Here is a 25076-nt window from a genome sequence, read left to right on the forward strand (position 1 = left end):
TCTTTAATGATGTGAAATGTAAATAATAGAAGAGAAGGAAATTGCGAGCAGCAAAAATATCGTCTGACATTTTTTTCTCAACTTAAGCACAGAGAATGGAATGCTATTCATATAGGATTTGTGTATATATATCCATACATGTGTGAATTTACATTAGTTTCAAATATTTAAAGAGGAAAAATAATATTTTTTTTGAAAAATATATAGGAACGAGTAGGAGTTGTGCGGTAATAAAATGTAACATGAGATGTTGATGCGATCTGCTGAAATTGAAGAGTGTGTTTGACATTGGGTTTTGTGTTGATAGTGGCTAATTCATCTGCACAGTTGGTGGTTTGGATAAAAATGAGAAATTCTGACAGATTTTTACCTCGTTTTTCTTAACTTGCTTTCTTGTCTGTTTGTTTGTTTGTCTGTCGAGGTCAAATCTTGCGATCGATTTTTCGACCACTTCTACTACTCCAATCGAGCTGAAATTTTACATGCATGTGTATTCTCGATGACAATGCAATATTCAATCATTAGTTAATCACAATATAGCTTAGTTATGCTATAATTAATTAATTAAAATTAATTATACGTACGCGCTTTACGCGCTTTATGCGCTTTACGCGCTTTACGTACGTAACTTTTACGTAGCCCTTAAAAATATAATTTTTATAAAATTCCAAGCCGGTCAAGGGTTCAAGTCTCAAATTTTCCAATTTTTTTTGACGTACTTTTTCAATTTTTTCATACTTTTTTGATAACTTATAATGTTTTAAATTAGAATTTTACATTTTTACACTTTTCTAAGCTATTTTGCAATTGTTTCAGAGTTTAATATTTTTAATCAAGCATTTTCACATAAAATTTTACGTTTTCGTCTTTATGATGGAAAGTATGTCCTGGAAAGCTTAGTTCTACAAACTTATGCCAAGCGAAGCTTGGCCTATCGGTCTAGCTTAGTTCTTCAAACTTATGCCAAGCGAAGCTTGGCCTATCGGTCTAGCTTAGTTCTTCAAACTTATGCCAAGCGAAGCTTGGCCTATCGGTCTAGCTTAGTTCTTCAAACTTATGCCAAGCGAAGCTTGGCCTATCGGTCTAGCTTAGTTCTTCAAACTTATGCCAAGCGAAGCTTGGCCTATCGGTCTAGCTTAGTTCTTCAAACTTATGCCAAGCGAAGCTTGGCCTATCGGTCTAGCTTAGTTCTCCAAACTTATGCCAAGCGAAGCTTGGCCTATCGGTCTAGACAAGTTCTACAAACTTATGCTTAACCTTACCGAAATATTAAATTAAGTAATCATTTGACTAAAAAGTTGAAAATAAAATACTTTATAAAAAAAACTTTTTAAAAAAACCTCGTTTTTCGCGTGGACTAAAAAGTAAAAAATAAATTTTATTTTGTATTGTAGAGAAATTGGTTTTAAAGTTGAGACCACACATGAATTACAAACATGCACCTTGACCTTATCGTATAGTTCTACAACTTAAAACGAGGGCGCTTGTTAACAGAACTTCATCAAAGCTTTGCGCCCTCGTTTTAAGTTGTAGAACTATACGATAAGGTCAAGGTGCATGTTTGTAATTCATGTGTGGTCTCAACTTTAAAACCAATTTCTCTACAATACAAAATAAAATTTATTTTTTACTTTTTAGTCCACGCGAAAAACGAGGTTTTTTTAAAAAGTTTTTTTTATAAAGTATTTTTTTGTCAAATGGATATGATTTACAACTTTTTAATGGTTTTATGTAGTTTAGTTGCTCCAAATAGAACAAGTTGGGAATTTACTTACTTCGCTTGACGTACAGATCAACTGTAGTACATGGTCTCACTTCCTTGACCTCTGAAGCGGTCTCTATTGCTGACTGTCTTCTGACAATTATCAATATGTTTAATATCTTTCTCTAGCTTCTTTCCAAGAGTTCTTTGGTCATCTATCAGGCCATCTACAATAACAAACTCAATTCACTTACTTACTACACTGACCATACATATCATTTATGATTCATGACCTCTATTTGGCGTTTAAAGCTGCATTACTAATGAATGTAACCCTTCCTCTATTAACAATCTTCTCCAAGTGTTCTTCGGCCGTTTGAGTGGATTTTTTGTCAATTAAAAAATCAGACTCAAAGACTTAATTAATGGGAGCTTGGTCTGATCTCCTGACCATGAGCTCTACCCATCGGAGTGGATCTTGTTGATTTTAATCCTTTTTACAATAGCAGTCTTGTTAAAAAGTTAGATCCCGGAAAGCTCATGGCTTAGAAATAGCTGAAAATCTGATCCCAAGCCAGTGTGACTCTGTTAAGCTAGTCCTAGATCAGAGTTGATGAAATCCGGTCTCAAGCTAGAGTCTCTTCGAACTGGAGCAAGCTTTTTAGCCAATTCTGCATCGTATGTTTTAATGAAATGGAAATCCCTTGGTATTTTAAATTGAATCTGGCACCAAATCAGAGTTACACTGATCTTTGTCGGGATTTTTAATCGATCAAACGATATTTGCTATACATTAAAAACCTGAAATAGATTTTTGTCTTTTAGAGAAAATTGGAATCGCTGAAATTTCATCTTTGAATATCATACAAGACTTGATGTCCCCATTCTTATTTGTCTCAAAATTCTGTCCCATCACAAGACTCATTTAAACTTAAATTTATGCGTTTCAATCTTTCCTATATATTATTATCAAGGCACAATCTATAACGCTCATTCAGTGTCTTTCTGACCTAGGTAAACACTCAAAACACAATGTATTAATAGCTTTTTTCCCAACAAACATTTCCCAACCAAAAAATTTTCCTTTTTCTGCAAAAATCAAGTGTCAACAACCAATCATCTCAACGTACGTCAACTTCGACATGCATAACATTTAAATGCGTCACAGTCGTTGACTCACTTGCAAGGTATTGTAGCATACAGCATAAAGATACATGATCAGATTCCCATAAATTTTACTCTATTTTAGCCATTAAATCATATTCATAAGTCCGATGATTTCATCCCAAACTACTTAATCATCAATTAACCATTTTTAAATGACTTACTTTTCAAATTTACCTCAATATTTCATATTTTATGTTGAAAAATGAGAATCTGAGATGAAAATGATAAAATTTTAACCGTGACCCTTGTCACAAAGCCAAGAAAAGTGAATAAGAAGTCACAGTTTTGTGAGACAATTTATTAACAATTAGTCGCTGACTTTCTACTGAAAAAAAAGTCTATTTATGTTGTCTACATGCTGATTATAATGACATATTTATCTCAAAATCATCATCTACGCCTTAATGTTCTGCTGATTCTATTGACATTCACGTTTGACTGACAAAAGGGAAATTGTTTGGAAAAGGCTTCGTCTGTATAAGTTTTGTTGTGTAAATGACTGCAATTTGAATGTTATTTTCTAAGGTTTTTATATGCTTGTTATTGAAATTGAGATGAGAAAGATGCTTGAGGTTAAAAATAAATGACGCATTTCTGAGAATGTAAATTATCCATAAATAAAAAAGTGAAAATGATGACTTTTCTCTGTGAAGATTTCAATTTTATTTTCAAGGTTAATTTTTCATGGATAATGGATTGTATACAGAGATGTTGGATGGAAATTCTCAGTTTTCAAAGAATCTGGAGTTAAGGGGAAGGTGGACTACCAACGATAAGACACAAAATTGCTCTAACGATATTGCTACGTCGGATTTTGAGCCATTTCTTTCAAAATCTTTGCAAACTCAGGTTCTTATATCATGCTATACTTTAAGGTCCTGATCCATTTCTTAATCTAACGTTGCTCATCCGAACGACACAACCGAAGAAGACAGCGCAAAGAATCTTTTAGGGCTCCGCGCTTAACCTCTTTCAGTAATACCAGGTGGAGGAGTGGAGGAGCTTCTTCTTCATTTTTGTCGCTTGGATCAGAGGTTTAATTTCATCCTGTTCACGTACTATAAACATTGAACTATAAACATTGAATTATCTAAACTTCTAAACAACCTCAGAATTTGGAAATTCAGGAGCCAGTTTCTCAACCTACACATGACATCCTTGCACTTGTACCACTTCTGGGGTATCTAGGATATGGTTAGATAGAGAAACCTAGAGCAGCTGAAAAATAGTATAAATGGTATTCTCTGGTCCTCGGATTATATATGTTAGGCATCCTAACAGGAGAATAGCATTGAGAATTTCGGATGGATGAAAAATCCAGCATCAGGATTCGAACAACTAACTTTTGAGTTACCAGTCATAATCAGGTCATCGGTTTGTCATCGGAGATACGAGTCATCGTAAAATGACGATCAAACATCAAGAAATCGTCATATCACGGCCATATGACCGTCATCAAGACGTCATTTCAAATTCTCTTGCAACGTCATTGTCTTGCTGCGCCTCTCAAGAAATGAAGTAAAACAAAAAAAACCTCAACAATTCCTCCTCGTGTCTCATTTATTTCCTCATGATAATTATTCAATGCCAATTATTCAACCACAAAAAAAAAATCAATCGAAGTATTGAAATGAAAAATAAACTTTCCATTCACAGCTCAAGATTGATGAGCTAATCGACAGACATGTGGACAAATGAGCTACCGACATTTTCATTTGATCTTTCATTTCATGCTGCTTGAATTTTTATTTCTTATTGTATCGCCAAAGAAGAAAAGCATCATTTTTTGCCCACCTGTTTCGTTTCATGTATGAACGGCTGAATTGTATGACTGGATACAAGCCAAGAAAATAAATGAAAATTGAAAATTGCATCAACAGAAAAATAAACGAGAGGAAAATATGAAAAATAAAGAAAAAAAATCGTCTCGATAACGATCGTAAAGTAATATTCGTCGTGTTACGAGTTAGTTCCTTTAAAAACATGAAAATTATACACAAAACAGAAAGAAAAACAATTTTCATCGAGATGAAAAAACTTTGTGCTTGTGTTTGCGACTCTGCTAAGTCGCGGAAAAATGGAAAATTTTGTAATAAAAAATTTTTAAAAATTTTATTTCGTTATGAGTTGAGTCGTTTAGTGGCTGTTAGGGGTTTCAATCCCGGGACAAAATCTCAATCCCGGGATTACGGGATTTGAAATCTCAATCCCGGGATCCCGGGATTAATCCCGGGATTGGATGATGAAACAAATATCAAGTTTTTAGTCGAATTCAAGTGCAAATGTAATACTAATAGTTTTATTAGAAATTTTGAGGATGAAAAAAATCATTTCCAGTACACAAAAATGTGTTCTAAATAGTTAAAAAAACAAATTAATGACAAAAAATTGTCAAGGTTTGTGATTTCAAAGCCGAAATCAAGATGTCAATATCATGCTTTCTCAAAATCCCAATTTCGATAGATTTTTGGGATAAGGAATCCCCGGGAAATCCCAATATCAAGAAAGCATAATTAACACAGAATTTGTCTAAATTTTTGAGATCTTTGGTACGCCTTAACAGAATTTTAAGAAATTACAAACAAATAAATTTAATTTCTGGCCTTTCAAAATATTAAAAATTTAATATGAATTTTTAAAAAAAGTTTCAATCAATTTTTGTTATTTGATACTGTAAAGCCTCATTTTTAACTTTAACTTCAAAAATTGTGGATGAAATTTATATATTATATTATTAGACATGATTTTCAAACGTGTGGTTCTTAAATTTTAGTCTTTAAACTTGAAGTTTTTGTATCAACATCAAATGAATTCTCAATCCCGTAATCCCGGGATTGAAGCTTCTCCAATCCCGGGATTTCGGGACCGGAAAAACGTCCGGGATCCCGGGATCCCGGGATGCGGGATCCCGGGATTGAAACCCCTACTGGCTGTGAAATTATATTGGAGATGGAAACTATGTAAACAAATGTTTTAAAAAGAAATAAAAGGAAAGATTACAGTAAACAAGTTTTTTTCCCCTCTGTTTTGGTACTAATAGCTTTTATTGCTGTCTTTTTTAAGGGAATTATTATTGTTATTCTAAGCAATTCAAAATATGGAGACATGGAGGGCGGGGGTTATATTGGCTTATATCGTTATTCAATCGATAGACCGAGCTAGTGAATGACCGATCGAGCGAACGATCGAATTTCGAGAATTAGCGAACAACCGAATAGCTAAACGTAGAAAGCCCTTGCGATCGAATAAACGAACATCTGAATGATCGTATGTCCAAACGACCGAGCAATTGAGCATCTGAATGTTCAAACGACCGAGCAATTGAACAATTGTAAGATAAAGAGACCGAGCACTTGAACAAACGACCGAAAAACCAAATACCCGAACAACTGAACAACCAAAAGACCGAACGACCGAATGGCCGTAAGACTGAAAGACAGAACATCCGAATCACCGAATGAACAAATGCCTAAACGAAACTTATTTGTTTGAGCGACCGAACGACCGAACAATTGAGAGATCGAATGGTTGAACAACAGAGCGACCGAACGACAGAATAGCCGAACGACTAAACGTCAGAACGATCGAATGACTGAACGTCCAAGCAACCGAATGGGGCCGAACAACGAGCGAGCAAATAATCAAACTGAATAGCCAACAAATAGACTGAATAGCCAAACAACTGAATGACCCAACGTCTGAACGATCGAACAACCGAACGATTGAGCGACCGAAGAAACAAAGTGATTTATATACTGTCGTTTTGAAAAAATGCATTAAAAAGTCAACTTGATTACCCTGAGTGGACAAAAATACTTTAAAAATAGACATTAACTAGTTATAACGTATTCTTGTCCACCCGAGTACTTGACCAGCACAATTCAATATCTATATAAACGATATTTTCAATATTGGCACCACTGGCAAGCTGGTGTTATACGCCGACGACATATCATTGATCAACATTGCTGAAAATCCAACCGAATTAAAACACTGCGTAGAACATGACTTGGATCTCATAACAGATTGGCTGAAAGTGAATCGTTTAGCACCTAATATTGAGAAGTCAAAGTATATGATGTTTCACAACAGAAAGAAATTCGAAAATTTCACCGAAACGGCAATGAATATCCAGTTTTGTGGAAAAAAACTAGAGCGTGTGGAAAGCATTCAGTTATTAGGTCTAACCCTGGATGAATCATTGTCGTTCCATGAGCACATCCAAACAATTAAAGAAAAAATCATTTCGTTTTCCTACGCGGTCAAAAGAGCAAGGAGATTCATTTCTGATAAGACGGCATTAGATTTATATTACGCTCATGTGCAGTCTAGACTCACATACATGTGCAATGTATGGTCGGCAACGTCAAAGTCTAATTTAAAGTCGTTGGAAGTCACACAGCGAAAATGCCTAAGAATATTGTTGAGAAAGGAATGGTATTGTTCGAAGTCAGAAATATACAGCATTAGAATCCTTCCTGTTAGCGCTCTATGTCAAATTAACATGAGTATTAATATTTTTAAAATTATATCGAACATGCTCAAGTGCAATGTCACACTCATCACAGCAAATCAGAGACACAGCCATAGAACAAGAGCTAGAGGAAACTTTGTAATTCCAACGTCCAACACACAACTAGGCGGTATGACATTCTTCATAAGAGCTCTTATTCTGTATAACTCACTAAACCAGACAATTAAGAACACATACTCTATTAACCTGTTTAAATCTCGAGTAAAAGAATGCTTCTTTGAAGAATATTATGATGCTAATGAATTAAATTAACGAAAAAACCACAATATGTTGCATATCAAATTTAAGAAATATTGTAATACAGCCTATGGCTACATACAATAAAATGAAATAAAAAAAAAAAAAAAAAAAAAAAAAAATAAGAGTCAAAGACGATGCCTGAAAGCAGCCTTACGTAGCCCCATTGATCATCCAAATTCTAAGGGTATCCTTCCAGCTACTTGAAAGCTGATTTTAACTACTATTTTCTAACGAAAAATGATTTTTGCCTTATCGCTCTGGCTCCTCATTAATCTCATCTCAATAGCATTTAAAGTCAACTGTCCTTAATTCAATACGACACCTCTCGCCGTGGGGCCAATAATGATATTAACTGCTGGATTTAATTATTTAAAACTGTTAAAAAAATAAAAATTAATTCGAATGTCACCGACAGCAACAGAAATAAGGAGAGAGAAAAAATCATTGATGATAAATGATCAAATAGTTCAGCCTGCTTTTTTTACTTCTCATTTAAAATACGATGAAAAATTCTTTTTTTTTTCGTGCATAAATTTTCGTTCAATTAATTAATGGATTCGAATAAAATAAATATTGCCTGACTGTAAATTTTTTATGCTGTGAAAGTAAATAAATATTATTGTTTATAGGTTGCACGGATGCGATTTTTTGTGTACGAAAGCAAATGGCAAATATATTCACTATGGAATATGTAAAATAAATCATAAAAAACTTTTTAAAAAACACGCTTTTAAAAAAACTTTTTAAAAAACACGCTTTTAAAAAAGACTAAAAAACTTATAAGAAAAATGTCCTAAAAAGTAGGAAATAAAAAAAAATCACGCTTCTTAAATAAAACATAAAAATAAAAAAAAAATTTGAAATTAAGAAAAGAAGCTAAAATATTTTTCCAAAATATTCTTGTGTAGTACAAGAACACTATGACTTAAAAGCGTGGGGCCAAATTACTATGGTTTTAACACTAACTTCTTCTTTCGAACGCCCCACGCTTTTAAGTCATAGTGTTCTTGTACTACACAAGAATATTTTGGAAAAATATTTTAGCTTCTTTTGTTAATTTCAAATTTTTTTTATTATTTTTATGTTTTATTTAAGAAGCGTGATTTTTTTTTATTTCCTACTTTTTAGAACATTTTTTTAAGTTTTTTTTTTATTTCCTACTTTTTAGGACATTTTTCTTTTAATTTTTTTAGTCTTTTTTAAAAGCGTGTTTTTTAAAAAGTTTTTTTTAACGTTTTTAGCGCATTTTTGAAACTTGTTTTCAAAAAGGTAGCTTAATAATGCACTTTGTTCGTTCGTTCGTTCGTTCGTTCGTTCGTTCGTTCGTTCGTTCGTTCGGCTGGAACGCGAGATCTCAAAAACTAGACATCGTAGAGAGCTCTGGTTTGTTTTAATAGCTTCGTTCTATCAAGTTATTGGGTTATCGGTCATTTAGAAGTCTCAAATCAACGCATAAATACTATAATTAACAGTTTTTCATTTTCATATACAACAACAACAAAAACAACAACACGTTTTTTCATTGTTTAACAGTGTTTTTCAATGTTTGTCGATGTTTTTACAGTGTTTACTGAACAATGTTTGAATTTTTTTTGACCGTTATGAGGCTTGAATTATGAAAATCCGTTAAATGATGAAGTTCTTAAATTTTTGGAAGTTTTATATAAATCTTGTTTTTAAGATCTAGAAGTGAACTGGAACTTACTGGATCTTGGTTTTTAGGTCTAGAAGTGACCTGGATCTTACTGGATCTTGGTTTTTAGGTCTGGAAGTGATCTGGAACTTACTGGATCTTGGTTTTTAGGTCTGGAAGTGACCTGGATCTTACTGGATCTTGGTTTTTAGGTCTGGAAGTGACCTGGATCTTACTGGATCTTTGTTTTAAGGTCTGGAAGTGACCTGGAACTTACTGGATCTTGGTTTTAAGGTCTGGAAATGACCTGGATCTTACTGGATCTTATGTTTTAGTTCTGGAAGTGAACTGGATTTTACTGGATCTTGTGTTTTATTTCTGGAAGTGACTTGGATCTTGTTTTTGAGGTCTGGAAGTGATGAATTAATCAATTACTGATCACTGGGACAAAAATGCGCTTAAGTCCCTCGATCAATAACACGAGGACTTTTGTAATTTTTTTTTTTATTTACTACTTTTTAGGACATTTTTCTTTTAATTTTTTTAGTCTTTTTTAAAAGCGTGTTTTTTAAAAAGTTTTTTAAACGTTTTTTTTATTTACTACTTTTTAGGACATTTTTTTAGTCTTTTTTAAAAGCGTATTTTTTAAAAAGTTTTTTTAACGTTTTTTTTTTTATTAACTACTTTTTAGTCTTGTTAATCCAAGGAAAATTTTTATTAAACTTTTTTTTCTACAATCAACAGAAATGTTCAGTTTTCAAGCGTGTTGGAAAATTTTCACGCCTTCACTCGCTTCGCTCCGTTCAGGTCGCAAAAATTTGTGAGCTTCGCTCAACCAAGTCCGAACTACTTATGTTCGAGCTTCGCTCGAACTATTTTTTACTAACGATGATGCATAGAGTTTCCTTACTTGTTGGAAAATTTTCACGCCTTCACTCGCTTCGCTTCGTTCAGGTCGCAAAATTTGGGAGCTTCGCTCAACTAAGTCTGATTGTTATCAGGTCACAGTAGTGTCGGACTCCACTTCGCTTCGCTTCGTTCGCCCGACTGTTATTAGGTCACAGTAGTGTCGGACTCCACTTCGCTTCGCTTCGTTCGCCCGACTGTTATTAGGTCACAAGTAGTGTCGGACTCCACTTCGCTTCGCTTCGTTCGCCCGACTGTTATTAGGTCACAGTAGTGTCGGACTCCACTTCGCTTCGCTTCGTTCGCCCGACTGTTATTAGATCACAGTAGTGTCGGACTCCACTTCGCTTCGCTTCGTTCGCCCGACTGTTATTAGATCACAGTAGTGTCGGACTCCACTTCGCTTCGCTTCGTTCGCCCGACTGTTATTAGATCACAGTAGTGTCGGACTCCACTTCGCTTCGCTTCGTTCGCCCGACTGTTATTAGATCACAGTAGTGTCGGACTCCACTTCGCTTCGCTTCGTTCGCCCGACTGTTATTAGATCACAGTAGTGTCGGACTCCACTTCGCTTCGCTTCGTTCGCCCGACTGTTATTAGATCATAGTAGTGTCGGACTCCACTTCGTTCGCCCGACTGTTATTAGGTCACAGTAGTGTCGGACTCCACTTCGCTTCGCTTCGTTCGCCCGACTGTTATTAGATCAGATTTTATTTACTCAGTATATCAAGATCCAGTGAGATCCAGGACCATAATTATACAGTATATCAAGATCCAGTAAGATCCAGGACCATATTTACTCAGTATATCAAGATCCAGTGAGATCCAGGACCATATTTATACAGTATAATAAGATTCAGTAACATCCAGGACCATATTAATACAGTATATTAAGATCCAGTAACATCCAGAACCATATTTATACAGTATAATAAGATCCAGTAACTTCCAGTTCCATATTTATACAGTATATTAAGATCCAGTGAGATCCAGGACCATATTTACATAGTATATTAAGATCCAGTACCTTCCAGGACCATATTTATACAGTATATTAAGATCCAGTAACATCCAGGACCATATTTACATAGTATATTAAGATCCAGTAACATCCAGGACCATATTTATACAGTAAATCAAGATCCAGTAAGATGCAGGACCATATTTACTCAGTATATCAAGATCCAGTAAGATCCAGGACCATATTTACTCAGTATATCAAGATCTAGTAAGATCCAGGATCATATTTACTCAGTATATCAAGATCCAGTGAGATCCAGGACCATATTTATACAGTATAATAAGATTCAGTAACATCCAGGACCATATTAATACAGTATATTAAGATCCAGTAACATCCAGGACCATATTTACATAGTATGTCAAGATCCAGTAACATCCAGAACCATATTTATCCAGTTTATCAAGATCCAGTAACATCCAGGACCATATTTATACAGTTTATCAAGATCCAGTAACATCCAGGACCATATTTATATAGTTTAAGAAGATCCGGTAACATCCAGAACCATTTATATATATATAAATATATATATTTATATATATTTATATATATTTATACATAATGAAATTCCATCAATATTAACGGATTTTGAAGATTTGAATATAACGGTTTTCTTAGAATTCAAATTTTTGCTAAGAATATCCGCGAGAAAATCACTTGTTATATTTTTTGTCTTACTTAAATATCCTGAACAGAATGATATTATAATATAATTAACAATTTATATTATTAATTGATGTTTAGTTAATCATATGAATTAATTTCCGGTTCGATATACAGTCTGGTTAATGAAAATTAAAAATACACATAATTGACAATGGATTTTTTCATATTTTTTCCCATATAAAAATTTAAATAATTAATTAAAATATAAGGAAGCGAGTTAGCGATATAATGATGGCAAAATATCAAATTGCCCTCCGGAATACACACGTATAAAAAAATCAGCATGATTGATGCAGTAGAAGTGGTCGAAAAATGGGTCACAAATTTTGAACGTGACAGAAAGACAGAAAGACAGAAGGACAGACAGAGCAAGTCAAATAAAAGCGTGTAATAAAAATATGAAAAATTTTACACAAATTGTGAAAGAATTATGACAAATTTATATGCACATGCTGGAGTCGATAGCGGTTGTATGGTGGATGTGATATTTTGGGGGGATGAATATTGATAAATGAACTAAAAGTCAGCTGGATGTGGAGTTTTCTGGTGGAAAAAATTGTTAAAATGTTTGCAAATGTATTGCAATTTAGCAAGAGATCAATAGTTGCAGTACGTAGTCGTTTTGGTGGATCTTTAACTAGTTGGACATGATCTATTACCTACTTGAGTGACGCAAATGAAGATGTCACCTTCATTGAGCTTTTAAGATCCAGTTTAAGCTCTTGTATTAATATCACAGGCATGAAGTCTCTATTTGGTCACACGGAGGTACAAGTGGCTTCTTAATCCGCATTCCATGAGCTTTTAGTCAAATTTGAAGATTTTTGACTATTTTTGTTTCAAGCTGCATCTTAAGCTTGTCTAAAGTTTACCAAATGTCATGGGTAAACCTCATTTTAGTATCTTTTGATACCATAAAACGACATGCCGACATGACACTGATCTGGAGCCACATTCAATGAATTCCAGCCTCATGTCGGTCTTTTGTCTTTTTTATGCCAATAGCCTTCTGGAAATACATATCCATGGAGATCACACAGCGAAAAAATAGTCGAAATTCCGGTCTAATGCCGACTTGACTCAAACCTGAAGCACAATTTCATCGAATCTGGTATCGGCCGAATTTCCGGTCGTTTCTATCATGTGGCGTCCTGGAAGAATGCTTTGCAGATGTGCAACTGAATTATCTTACTTGTAACAGTCCAACAATCATGCCAGGAATGAGAAAGATTAAAAAAGAAGCATTGCTAAACTCAACATTGACGATAAAATCACCGGAAAAACAGTATGTGACATTAAATAACCAAATTCAGAATTAATTCAGCCAATCAGCAATCAAACTCACAGCATGACATCATTAAAATTACCACAATTTACTATCTTTAAATCCATTAAATTTCATTTTAAAATCACCACAGCAACCAGGCCTTAAAAAATCTGCCATTTAAATAAAAATTAAGCAATCAATCAAAAAATAAAAAAAAACTTTCATTTAATTGGATGGACTTACACAATAAATATGCATATATTTTTTTTATTAATTGGATGGATGTCATTGAATATTACAGTAATTTTTATTTACATCATGAATAATCATTAATTATAAAGATTTTTATTTTATGCAATAATTTAATTCAATAATTTTCCATTTGAGAAAAAAAAGAGAGAGAGAAAGAGAGAACGATTCCGAGCGACACAAATGAAGAAGGGATTGAAATGGAGCTTTTAAGGCATAGCTGAACCTCTTTTATTAACAACAAATGAAAGCTGCCTCAGTTTGGCATCTATGACGTTCGACGTCCCTATGGACAAAGGCGGCTTCAATTTGGTGTCCGTAAGGACGAAGACGGACTCAAATTGGTATCCTTAAGGCCGAAGGCAGCCTTTATTTGGTGTCCGTAAGGACGAAGACGGCCTCAATTTGGTGTCCGTAAGGACGGAGGTGGCCTCAATTTGGTGTCCGCATGGACGAATTCAGTCTCAATTTGGTGTTCATATGGACTTAAGCGGACTCAATTTGGAATACGTTTGGCCGCCTCAGTTAAGGGACAAAGGCGGCAATATGGACGACAAACAGAGACAGCTTATCAATGGTGTTCATGAAAGAAGTTTAAAGGATCCTTTAACGCTCTGTGCCGGAGCTTCAAAAGCTCCCTGACGAAGCCTTCTTCATTTGTGTCGCTCGGTCAAGTCATATGCGATTTGCATGTTTTGTATGGTTTTTGTGTGTGTGTGAATGAATAAAATATAACGTTTGTGTGTGTGTGTTTGTGTATTTGTGATAAAAATTTTAAAATAATTTTTTGTCATTTTTAAGGTTTTTTTAATATTAATGGTAATTGTGCCTCAAACTGTCATTCGATTGTTGTGTCTGATAATATTGAACATTATTATCCGATTTATCACGAAGTGAATTGTCCTTTATGTTTATATTCAATTTTCCATTTATTGTTGTCTCTGATTCTGTTTCGGGTATATCAATATGTTCGTCCAAAAGATTATTTTCTAATGAACGACTTCCATTTTTACTCAACATCAATGGTGCTCCCATTGTGCTCGGTACACCTTCTTGTTGTATTTTACCTTAAAAAGCACAAGACAAACAAAAAAATTAATATAAATGAGTCGACAGAACAAATAAACATAACGATAATGATGATGATAATGCTTTTTAATGCTCGATAATGGCATAACGGACGATTTGGAATCGATGAGCTGTATTCATGCTTGTTTCAATTGAAACGGATGAAAGAGTATTCGATTGATTTAATCAGGGATTTGATTTATGGATGTTTAATATTTGTTAAGTATGTTTTTTAAGGTTTCATGGGTAATTATGATAAACAATTGATGTCCCGGAGTTGCATATGTGGTGAATGTATGATTTAGAGTTAATTTGTTATTTTGGGACTGGTTTCAAACCAATTTGCTATGACTTTTTTTTTTTTGAAAATAGAGATCTGAGGTTGACCTTTTGATCCCCGACGACGTGAGCTATGTGTATAAAGGTTGCAGAAACCGTGACATAATCTACGTAACCAGCATCTATCACGACAGCATAAATTGATGCAAATCCGATCAGATCCTAGCTTTTTGAACTATTCTAGCTCTTACAGTACCAATGGATGTTATTCGAATAGCAAAAATCGATTAATTTATCCAAAGTCCAACCCCAGACCCTAAACGGCAAAGATACCGATTTTAGGTACCGTAGAGGTATTTCTGCAATATGAAAACATGATTTCAGGCTGTTAGGTAGACCTGCGTGACTCTAACTTCAAATTGGATAATCATGAATGAGTCCAACCTGAGTCAAGTCTGTCTTAGGCCGGATTTTGAATCGATTTACTAACTTACACCATTTGGGATACGTACTGCCTCTGCTATCATAAACCTTCTGGTTGTAAAACAGTTCAAAATAATCAATAACTCATAAATCTATGAAAATCAAAATTTACTATTTCATAATGATTTGCCGGAAATAGATTTAAACTGTTTAATGAAACTGCAAACTATGCTTGTTGAATAAATTATTTGTTTGTAATTATGGTGTGCATAATTCACACCGTATCATGTGTCATTCATTGAAAATACACAGTATTGTTTTAAATATCAAATAATGACATTTTTAATTCAATTAAATCAGAGTAAATTGATAGCTTTATTTGCGAGTCGGTGTGTCAACCTGTTAAATTATTTATTTATGTTGCTAAAATCCATTTGAATTCTGGATTGAAATTCTGTCAATAATTAGGTAGTATAGTGTGTCATTCATCTATGATTGCATCAAGTTAGGGACATGCTGGATTTGGGTTGGAGTTTTGGTCGATTAACAGTTTGGTACTGGTCGGGAAAACTTCACAATAGTCAGGAATCTAAAAAATTCCATTTTTAATGGACGTCACATCCAAAACTTCCCTAAATTCAGCATAATGCAATACAAATGTCCAAAAATTTCACATCTTGCCAATTTTCAATTAACTCTGTTTGTAAACCTAATTCAAAGCATACAATTTTTCCACCTAAATCCAACAATAAACTTCCATTTTTGATTAAACAACTTCCCTTACTTTCCATGAACAAAGAACGACATAATAAGTTGTAAAAGTTCCTTAAAAGTTTAAACAAATTTACTTTATGTTACTAGAATCCATTTCCAAAATGAGCAAACAAAGTAAATGCATTAGTCAAGTTCGTGACACATAACATCCACATTACTTTTATGTTGAAAATGCAATAAGTGAGTTGTTTGGATGTAATGTCACATTGAGAATGGGAAGAAGTTTTTAGAGAGGGGTCAATGGGTTGTTGTGGTTGTGTTTTGCAAGGAAAGAGCATGAGCAAGAGTTTGGAAATTTATTAGTCAGAAATGAACAAGCCCCTAAGCTGGATCCTATGAGTTTTGAAACTTTTTTGCATGAAACCACTCAAAAAACTCAAGCAAATTGAAGAATTTAGTCTAAAAGACCTCCTTGGATCTTCTTGGAAGTCCTCTGGATAGGTGTCTTAAAGTACCATTCCTATAAGACACACGTTTACTCAAACTGACAAGGAGCATTCCAAGGAGTACACAAAGCAACATGGCATAGAACAGTAAGCCGGGAATGTCATGACAGAGAATAAAAGCTTCGTGATGTGGCCATAGAGTCAGATAAGAAGCTATTTATAATAATATAGGCTTCAAGTTAGGGCATGATTCCAGTAAGTAAGTAAGTACACACTTATTTAGGTAAATATGCTCATTGTCTGTTAGGGCTATTTGACTAGTTGTATGTCAAATGAATGGTAATAAGCTGAAGATAGTCAGCGATAGAGCCAGATTCAGATACCCACTAAGAGAGGTCATGGATCAAAATTGTTCTGTATGACCTGTGAAGTAACTGAGTAGTTGTATGTCTGGTTCTACAAGAATTTGTACCATTTTTACCCACCTTCACCCAACATCCAAATTAACCCCCAAGTTATGATGTCATGGATAAAGTGAGAAAAAAGCTGAATGTAAGACAATTGTAAGTACAAAGTCTTTGTCATCCTTCTTTTACCTGTAAACGGATCAATGTGCTTTTTACTAGCATCTTTCAATGTATCTATCCTCTTTTGCTCTAGTTCATTTCTTTTTTGCTCTTCTTCAGCAGCACGTAGTGAACTTATGTGACCTGGAATGGGTGTCCGTGTCATATTAATTGAAACTGTCGATGATCCGGAATCTTCTTCCTGTAAAAGATATATAAAGAAGTTAGAAAAAATCTCACCGTGACAATTTATATCCAACAAATACAAACTTCTTCTTCCTCAGTTATTATGGACGATTGTATCCAGTCCTTTATACGATTCTTCTTTGCAACTCTATCAACAACTGTCTCAATACCTTGCTGAGTGAATGAATATAGCAATTTATTTTTCTCATCGACATTACTATGGAAGGAATAAAGCGATGGATTAAGTTCGTCTGGTTCGTACTCTGAAAAAAATACCAAAAAAAAAAAAGATATTGAATTTGAAGTAAAATCAATTACAACTGGAAGTAATAAAAAAATAACAACTTTCTTGCCTCACCAGCCATTTCTTTTTCAGCTGAACGTGCGAGCCACCTTTCATCAAGATATTTGTGAAGCTCATTCAATGACTTTATACGTCGTTCAATTTTAGGCTCAAGAAATTTACGAAACATCTTGCTTGCTTTTGCTGATATTAATTTGAAAAGTTTTGGTGTTCGTTTGATTGGAAATGATGAGTTGTGCCATTGGATGTATTTGTTATAGCGTGGATCATCCATTGATGCTTTTTGCCAGGGTAAGCAGCCTGGTATGGTGTTGTTTTTTTATGATGATGATATATGAAGGAAGAGAAAGAAAAGGACAGAAAATATTTTATTATTTTTGGTCGGTCTTTTTTTCGGTCGGTGATAAAATTACGTTTTCTTCCATTCATTCTTTAGGTTGCTTTGGAGCAGTGTTGTCCAAACTGTTTGCCATGGCACATACGTATCTGACACACTGGTGAACGAACCATACACCGTGAGGCGGGGTTTGTATGCTGTGGTCAATTGAGACTTATCACAAAGGTATGCCTTGGCAAAAAAAGATTGTGCAACACTGCTTTAGACTCTCATTCGTTCATTCATTCGTTCATTCTATTAGTGATTCTGTTATTACTTCAAAATAGAGAAAACGATGAGGAAAATCTGTGAATTTCTGAAGAGTTGATTTTATTTCTAGGCGCATTTTAAATTCAGTTCATTCAAATATATTAGAAGCTCAATAGCAGAATTGTGAGACAGGTACGTTAAGAATGGGATTGCATCATGACCTAGTGTTCAAAAGTGCTCGATGTTGACTCGAATTTCATATGGAAAAGTCATCTCGATTTGACTCGAGTCACATAGACTTCATACAAAATTCGTGTCAACTAACAGCTCTGCCTAAACATATACCTTAATCTACGTTTAAAGTCACCTACCAGACGTTCTATCTGAAGTTTGATCAGATACTTTAACATTCAAAAAACTTGCTCACATTAATGAGCATCCTCAAAGCTTGCATTTTCATACAAATGAGCATGATCACGAAAATGAGTATACACAGAGTATGCTATTTGAGTGTTAGGGATATTCTTTCTAGATGTATTGATCATTTAGAGAAGAAGATGGGATTGGAGTCACAAATTGTCAATTTAGATTCTGATTTGTACCTTAGGTAAAAATAAAGACCTGCCTTAAGGAATGCTTTTTCTTCAGGGGTTCGTTCAAGACTGTAGGCTAACAGTCTAAGATGAACTATGAAGTATGACCGAAAACAGTTGGCCTGCTTGCAACTATGCAAAATGAAAGAAAGTCTAGCCTGCCGTCCCTTCCGAATGATTATTTTCCCCAATGAGGCATATTCCATCCTCCCAGCCTTACCCTCGCATCTTGACCCAATTTTCAATAACTTTCCAAAAAAGACAAACAGCACATGAAATCCCAACTACCGCACACTTTCCCACCATATCTTTCTCGCAAAAGGTTTCGAAAAAGAGAATCAATTTTATGAGTAAAGTTTTTGCTGTTGTTAGCTGATGTTGGTGGTGTTTGGCAAAGAAGCTATTTTGGAAAAACAGCTTTTGGAGTGATAAAGCTTCCATTTAGAAGGATAAACTTTTCTTTATGTTACGTACATATTTATGTCTTTTATGCTGCTTTTTTCTTCCTCACTTTTTTATTCCTTCCCCAAAATTTTCTTTTCCTATTGCTTTCATTCTTATTAGTTTTCATTCTTCTTGCTCTCTTTTGTGTGTTACTTCCTTTCAAGGCTAAACAGCTTTTCATCTTGAAAATGATGTTCGGGATTTTATTTGGAAATTTATGACTTGCTATTTTGAACTACAAGGACGACATAGCGCGTCTAGAAATAATTTTTTTTTTGTGTCATTTAATCGAGTAGAATTAAGTTTAGATGCTGGATTCTTATCTTGAATTGGGATGGAGCAAACAAGGTCAAATCGATTATTCTTTAGAATGAAAAAGACTATAATGAGATTCGATGTTGTAATCACTTCTGCACGAGAGGAGACTTACAGATGCGGATGAATGGGTCTTTTGTTGGGGGTAAGAGTTGGTTTCTTGGGATTATTTGGTTTGATTGAGGTTAAATTTGAGGAATTAAGTAAGAGACCTCAAGTTAAAGCTGATTCTGGGTTCTGGGATTGGTTTCTAGAGTGGTCTAGGGTATGCGACTCTAGTAATAGTTTACACATCAACACAATGTACGTAGATTCTCAATTTAAAAGTACGGTGCCCTAGAAACCGGTACATGAAGACGATCACTATCAGAGTCGACAGGACTCTAGTGTAGAGGCACATCCACTGGAGTCCGGAGTTCCTGGAAGCTATTAATTTGCACTTTGTTCTTTAAACTTTGTATCCAGGAGGACTTGCCACAGCAAGAGGCCTGCAGCAGGCCTACGCATCTGGATGCGCATCTAGAACAATAGAAAATGCAGGCATGCAAATTTCCGGAAAATCCTAGTATCCAGGCTCCCAAAGTCCTGCCAACTCTAGCCACAAGACATTTAAACATCAACCCTGGTTACTAAAATCCATATAAATTCTAAAATTGACTGTTGATGAATAGGATTGCATTTATAAAAGAAATGCTTAAGGGTAATGGCAGTTTGGAGTTAAAACGACTAATTTCTGGCTATGTCTAAGTTACAACTAACCAAATCACACATTAAATGCGCTACAATAACTTTAATCCTCAAAACCTGAAAATGATTTCCAAACACTGCCTTTAAAGATGCGAAAAATGCCTTAAATTCTCAAAATTCTCTCTTCCGTCTGTATTTTGTCTGGGATATTTCCATCATCTTACTATATTTAACCCTGTCATCTTTTCTCTTATTCATTATGACAATTCCCTCCTCCTTTTCCTCACATTTTAAATTTATTTTATCAACATTCATGAAACATATGGTTCCTCAAATGGCTACATAAACATCTCATACAACACAAAAGTGACAAATCACAATTCCTTCCTCATTTTAAGGCAAATTATTATGACACTTTTATTTTTTCGAATCTGAACAACTTTTCACAAAAATTTACGGGTTAACGTATTGTTGTAGGCATTTGAATGGAATTCTTGGAACTTAATAAAAGGCACATTTTACTTTGCCATTTGATAAATGTGGCAATGGAAGACAAAATATTTCAAGTCTCATACCCGAGATTATGAAAGAAAAAGAAAACTTTTGTTCGGATCTATTTATCATTTAACATGACTTAGGGATATGGAAAGTTTTGTAAGGGGGTGATGATTGAGATAAGTTTTGAGGATTGTGGTGATTGTGGCGCATTTAATCTGTGATATGATTGATTATAGATTGGAAGTAGTCAGAAACGAGCAGAGCTCGGAGTTGATTCAAATTCTGTATGGAAAAATCGATTCAAGTCGACACGACTTCAAACATAATTCGAGCCGACTTCGAGCTTTGGAAATTTATAATTATGACTCTAAATCTACTCCGTCCATCTTCTTAGATAGGCCTCTGCTGCGAAATTATAAGCATCGGCTTTATGAATGAAATGCTACTCATCAACAATCAGAACAATTAGTTGTACTTCGTTGATTTTCCAGTTCCATGAGCATTGTGAGAAACGCAACGCAGCATACTTGTTCGGCACATATTGAAATGTTGCTTCACGGCGATAAAGTTACAGTATACTTAGTTCCAAATGGCAGTGAGTTGACGAATTTGGTCGTTGTTGCCACTTGGAGAGCCAAATGACAGCTTCTTGGTAGCCACTTTATAGCCATTTGGCGAACTGAATGACAGCTGCTTCCCAAAAGCTACCAAATTTGCAAAATCACTGCTAATTGGTTCAATGACGCCTCGTCGCAGTTATGGCAACATTTGAATATGTGCCGATCGGGAAAAACAGCCATAAAATGAAGAATTATAGTCTTATGATCTAAAATCTGAACTTTTGGTTGACATCATTGTTTAATGAACCTCAAAAGTTGACACTGACTTAAGTGACACAAATCAAAGCTTTAGAATTCATCAGAGCTCGAAGTCGATATGGTTGAAGTCGACTCGAGTCGACTCGACTCGACTCAAAAACACTCGACTTCAAGTAGAGTTCATTTTTTTTTAGTCGACTTCGAGTCGACTCGAGTCGAGTTCGAGCTCTGAAATTCATACCGAACTCTATATTACATTTAAATGCCTGGCAGTTGAAGCCTAAAGCTGTCCGGATTCTACTTTATCGATTTCTCATTACTCGAAGATTGGGAATGGAATAATTAGTAATTATTCAATTTATCAAGTTACTCGAGTATTGAATAATTTCCAAGAATAAAGAATGAATCACAACCCTTAACTAAATCCACAAATATTCCATCATACATAATCAAATTCCAACTCAATCAGCCAAATCCATCCTCACATTTACTCAATCAGATATTTTCCAAGTAAAAAACCTCAACCAAATAAGCTAAGCTACAACCAAACAACAAAATCACACCATCAAGAATTGGATTTTATCAGAAAACCATAAGAAAAAGTTTTGTTCCAAGAAGATACAAAATAGGAGATGAACAAAAAAAAGAAGTTTATTGCACTTACCGGTCAAACAAATGAAAATAACAATACCAAATTGCCATATATCATGAGTAAAGTCAGTCCTAAAAAAGAAAAATAAGAAAGAAAAAGTGAGAAAAAAAGTTTTTTTAATGCAATGCATTAGTAGCACAATCATTTGCCATTTTCATTATGATGAGTGTTGTTTCTATTTTGTGGGTTGGAATAGAAAACAAGAAAAAGTTTCTGAAGAGCTGTATTGGGGATTAAAGTTCTTTTAATATTCATAGAAATAATGTTGTTGTGAGAAACACAAATGTGACTCTTGTAAAATTTTGGGGATATGAACTTTTTTTTGGAAGGGGATTACAAGGTGGACTGTCACTGACTGTGACAGCTGCTAAAATACCTGAATTATATTTAATATTGTAAACTATGAAATTATATCAATATTGTTAATTTTACTTTAGTTTAGTTCAATTTAAGTTCAATTATTTTCATCTGATTTAATTACCTTACATTTATTTATTGAACTTCTTATAAATCATTATAATGTATAATATTAGCATGAAATTCATGCATTGAACTAATCTAAATTACTTATTTAATACTAAACTGATTAAATGTAAAGTTAATGGCAAAATATATGCAAACTGATTTCTAACGGTTTTTCTGCATTTGAAAAACCTTTGCTAACGTATTATAGTAAGTTGACGTGCCCTGCATAAAGTGCGCGAAAGCTTGTTTACTATTTCTTTTTACTCGTGAACGTTGCAGAGTGAGGACGTTCTACAAAATTCGTAAGTTTTATTCTGCCATTAATTATTTTATATATTTACAATTGTTAATTATATTTTATAGATCAAAATCCTCATTTCCTCATTTCCTCATTTCTTCATTCTTAATTTAATTCGTTGTATCCAACTATCAATGAATAAATATTATTGTCAACGAAAAGGATTAACGATATTTTGAGGCTAACTTTACTCTGCGACATATTTTGATGAATTTTAAAAGAAAATTCTTCTTCGATGAATTTTAATTAATTCACGCTACACTATTCATCATCAACTAGAAGTCATCATCAACTAGTAGTTATCATCATCATCATCACAGGAAAAGCAACAGGACACAATTCAAAGTTCGGTGAGATAAAGTGAATAAAAAGTTTCATAATACATCCAGGACATCAATTACACGTGCTAGGATATTTATACGGCAATTTACAATCGACGTGGATCAAGTTTATCAACATCCAGTGGCTGATTTTGTGTTTTTGAGACTTAATTAAGTGAATTCGATATTCTTGTCACGCGATAATTATTTACAAATTTATTGTGATTATTTTTTATCAATTGAACACATTTATAGTCAGAAGTTAATGTCAATGAGCTCAACAGGCAACGAGCGACACTTCTGATATAACATTCATTAGATCAGTGCAAGGCTGGTCGTGAATGGTGTGAAATTTCAACAATATACAATTTTATCATATAATTAACCTTTACTGGATCTTTGTTAACATCCAGTCATGCTCATATTTACACATTAATTATGTATTAGATCGATTAAATACATTAATAGCATCATATTATCCATTTCTAGTCATTGATAAAGTCGCATTAATAGTATATTAATTCTTACTGGATCTTCGCTGGATCTTTACAACATCCAGTCGTTCAAGTAATAATTCACACTAAGTGATTGTGCTAAGACGCATTATTATCTTTATAAGACGCATAAGTCTGCAAATCGTCCGCATAAGACGCTTTTGTTATTTCAAGTCGCAAAGCTATTAGATTAGATAAAGACGCATTTATGATAAACTGTCATTTTAGATTTTAAATCAAGTAAATTCTTAATTCATTCGTTAAATTTGCTTTTCAAGTAACAAGTTATTAAGCTTATAAAGTCGCTAATTTAAAGCGCAATATCTGATAAGATCATTCAAACATAAATTACTTTATTTAACATTAAACGCTGGAGACACAGCGCCTTTAGTTTCTCATCTATAGAAACATTGAAGTCCCTAATAAAAAGGGCATTAGAAGTTGTCTGCCTGTAAACACTTCGCTTATTAGTTTCGTAAATAGAAACACATAAAGTAATTTAAAGTTTGATAGCATATAAGATCTATCAAATGAAACAAGTTAAAACTTATAGAAGTTTAGCCGAGCATTTCATATACAATGAATACGCAAAGCAATCATATCGACAGTTATATCCAGAAAGCGCAAGCTTAAGTAATTATTTAATATCGGCATCACATATTAAGAATGATGTTAAATGTACTGCGTGCCTGATTGAAAGTAACTCGCAGTCATTTATTTTATGCATAGCTTGCGATCGTGTCTTTCATGAACGATGCTCTAATCTTGATTTCTCTTCAATAAATGAAGAAAGTTTGCCATGGATCTGTCATTTTTGTGTTAACAATCCCAGGAACAATGCTGCAGAAGCATTGGTTTGTAAGGATAGACATTTGTTATCACTTAATGACAGAATCATATCATTCATTAAGAGTCCTGCAACACAGTCAGGCAATGTAAAATCAATAGAAAGATTAGAAGATTTATCATATGATGAGTTACTTGAGAAATATAAAGAGCTTCAAGCTCAATACAATGCTGTTATAACTTGGAATGAATCGATTCAATATACAGTACAGAATCATTCAATTGAAGCTCAGCTATGCTCGACTACATTCCAAAATATTTCTGATCTATTAAATGACAATAAGAATATTGTTGTCAGTGAGAATCAATGCGCAAAGGCTGATGATTGTATGAGCTCTAGTCCAGCGACTCAATCATCAAAGCCTAACTCATCAAGCATTTATGATGAGTTTATATATCAGATTAAAGATATAAATACTGCTAGAAGTATTAGTATTGACTATAATTTAAGTGAAGTAAAACAAATTCAAAAGCGATGCTATATTTGTAAATCATTCCAACATTTCTCGATACAGTGCAAGACTTATCGTGAAATGGAAACTGCAAATAGATTTAGTTATGCTAATGATAACAATCAATGCATTAGCTGTATGATAGCAACTAGTCATACAGCAATAGATTGTTATGTTAAAATTAAATATGGATATAGAATTAAGAAGATGAGATGCTTGAGCAAACATCATGTA

At 34.0% G+C, this 25076-nt stretch overlaps 1 protein-coding gene and 1 long non-coding RNA gene across 3 annotated transcripts in view; one reads left to right on the top strand and one right to left on the bottom strand.

The window, feature by feature from the left end:
* Nucleotides 1-4111: 4111 nt before the first annotated feature.
* On the top strand, nt 4112-7765 carry LOC139087505 (uncharacterized). Of its 2 annotated transcripts, none has more exons than XR_011544135.1 (2): nt 4112-4995; nt 5933-7765. It is a non-coding gene; the product is annotated as an uncharacterized lncRNA (long non-coding RNA). The 2 variants fall into 2 exon arrangements; XR_011544136.1 differs by having other exon boundaries at nt 4112-4958.
* Nucleotides 7766-13369: 5604 nt separating this feature from the next.
* Nucleotides 13370-25076, bottom strand: part of LOC139087503 (serine/threonine-protein kinase SBK1) — a 40442-nt gene continuing 28735 nt past the window's right edge. Inside the window, exons 7-11 of the mRNA XM_070636332.1 lie at nt 21980-22038; nt 17429-17674; nt 17155-17333; nt 16915-17086; nt 13370-14455 (exon numbers count right to left, since the gene is read on the bottom strand). Coding sequence (XP_070492433.1) covers nt 14202-14455; nt 16915-17086; nt 17155-17333; nt 17429-17674; nt 21980-22038 — 910 coding nt within the window. The 3' untranslated portion in view covers nt 13370-14201. The remainder of the gene's footprint in view (nt 14456-16914; nt 17087-17154; nt 17334-17428; nt 17675-21979; nt 22039-25076) is intronic.

This window comes from Chironomus tepperi, unplaced genomic scaffold (genome assembly GCF_022539635.2).
Source record: "Chironomus tepperi strain 1889 unplaced genomic scaffold, CSIRO-AGI_Ctep_v1 contig_123, whole genome shotgun sequence".
NCBI classification, from domain to species: domain Eukaryota; kingdom Metazoa; phylum Arthropoda; class Insecta; order Diptera; family Chironomidae; genus Chironomus; species Chironomus tepperi.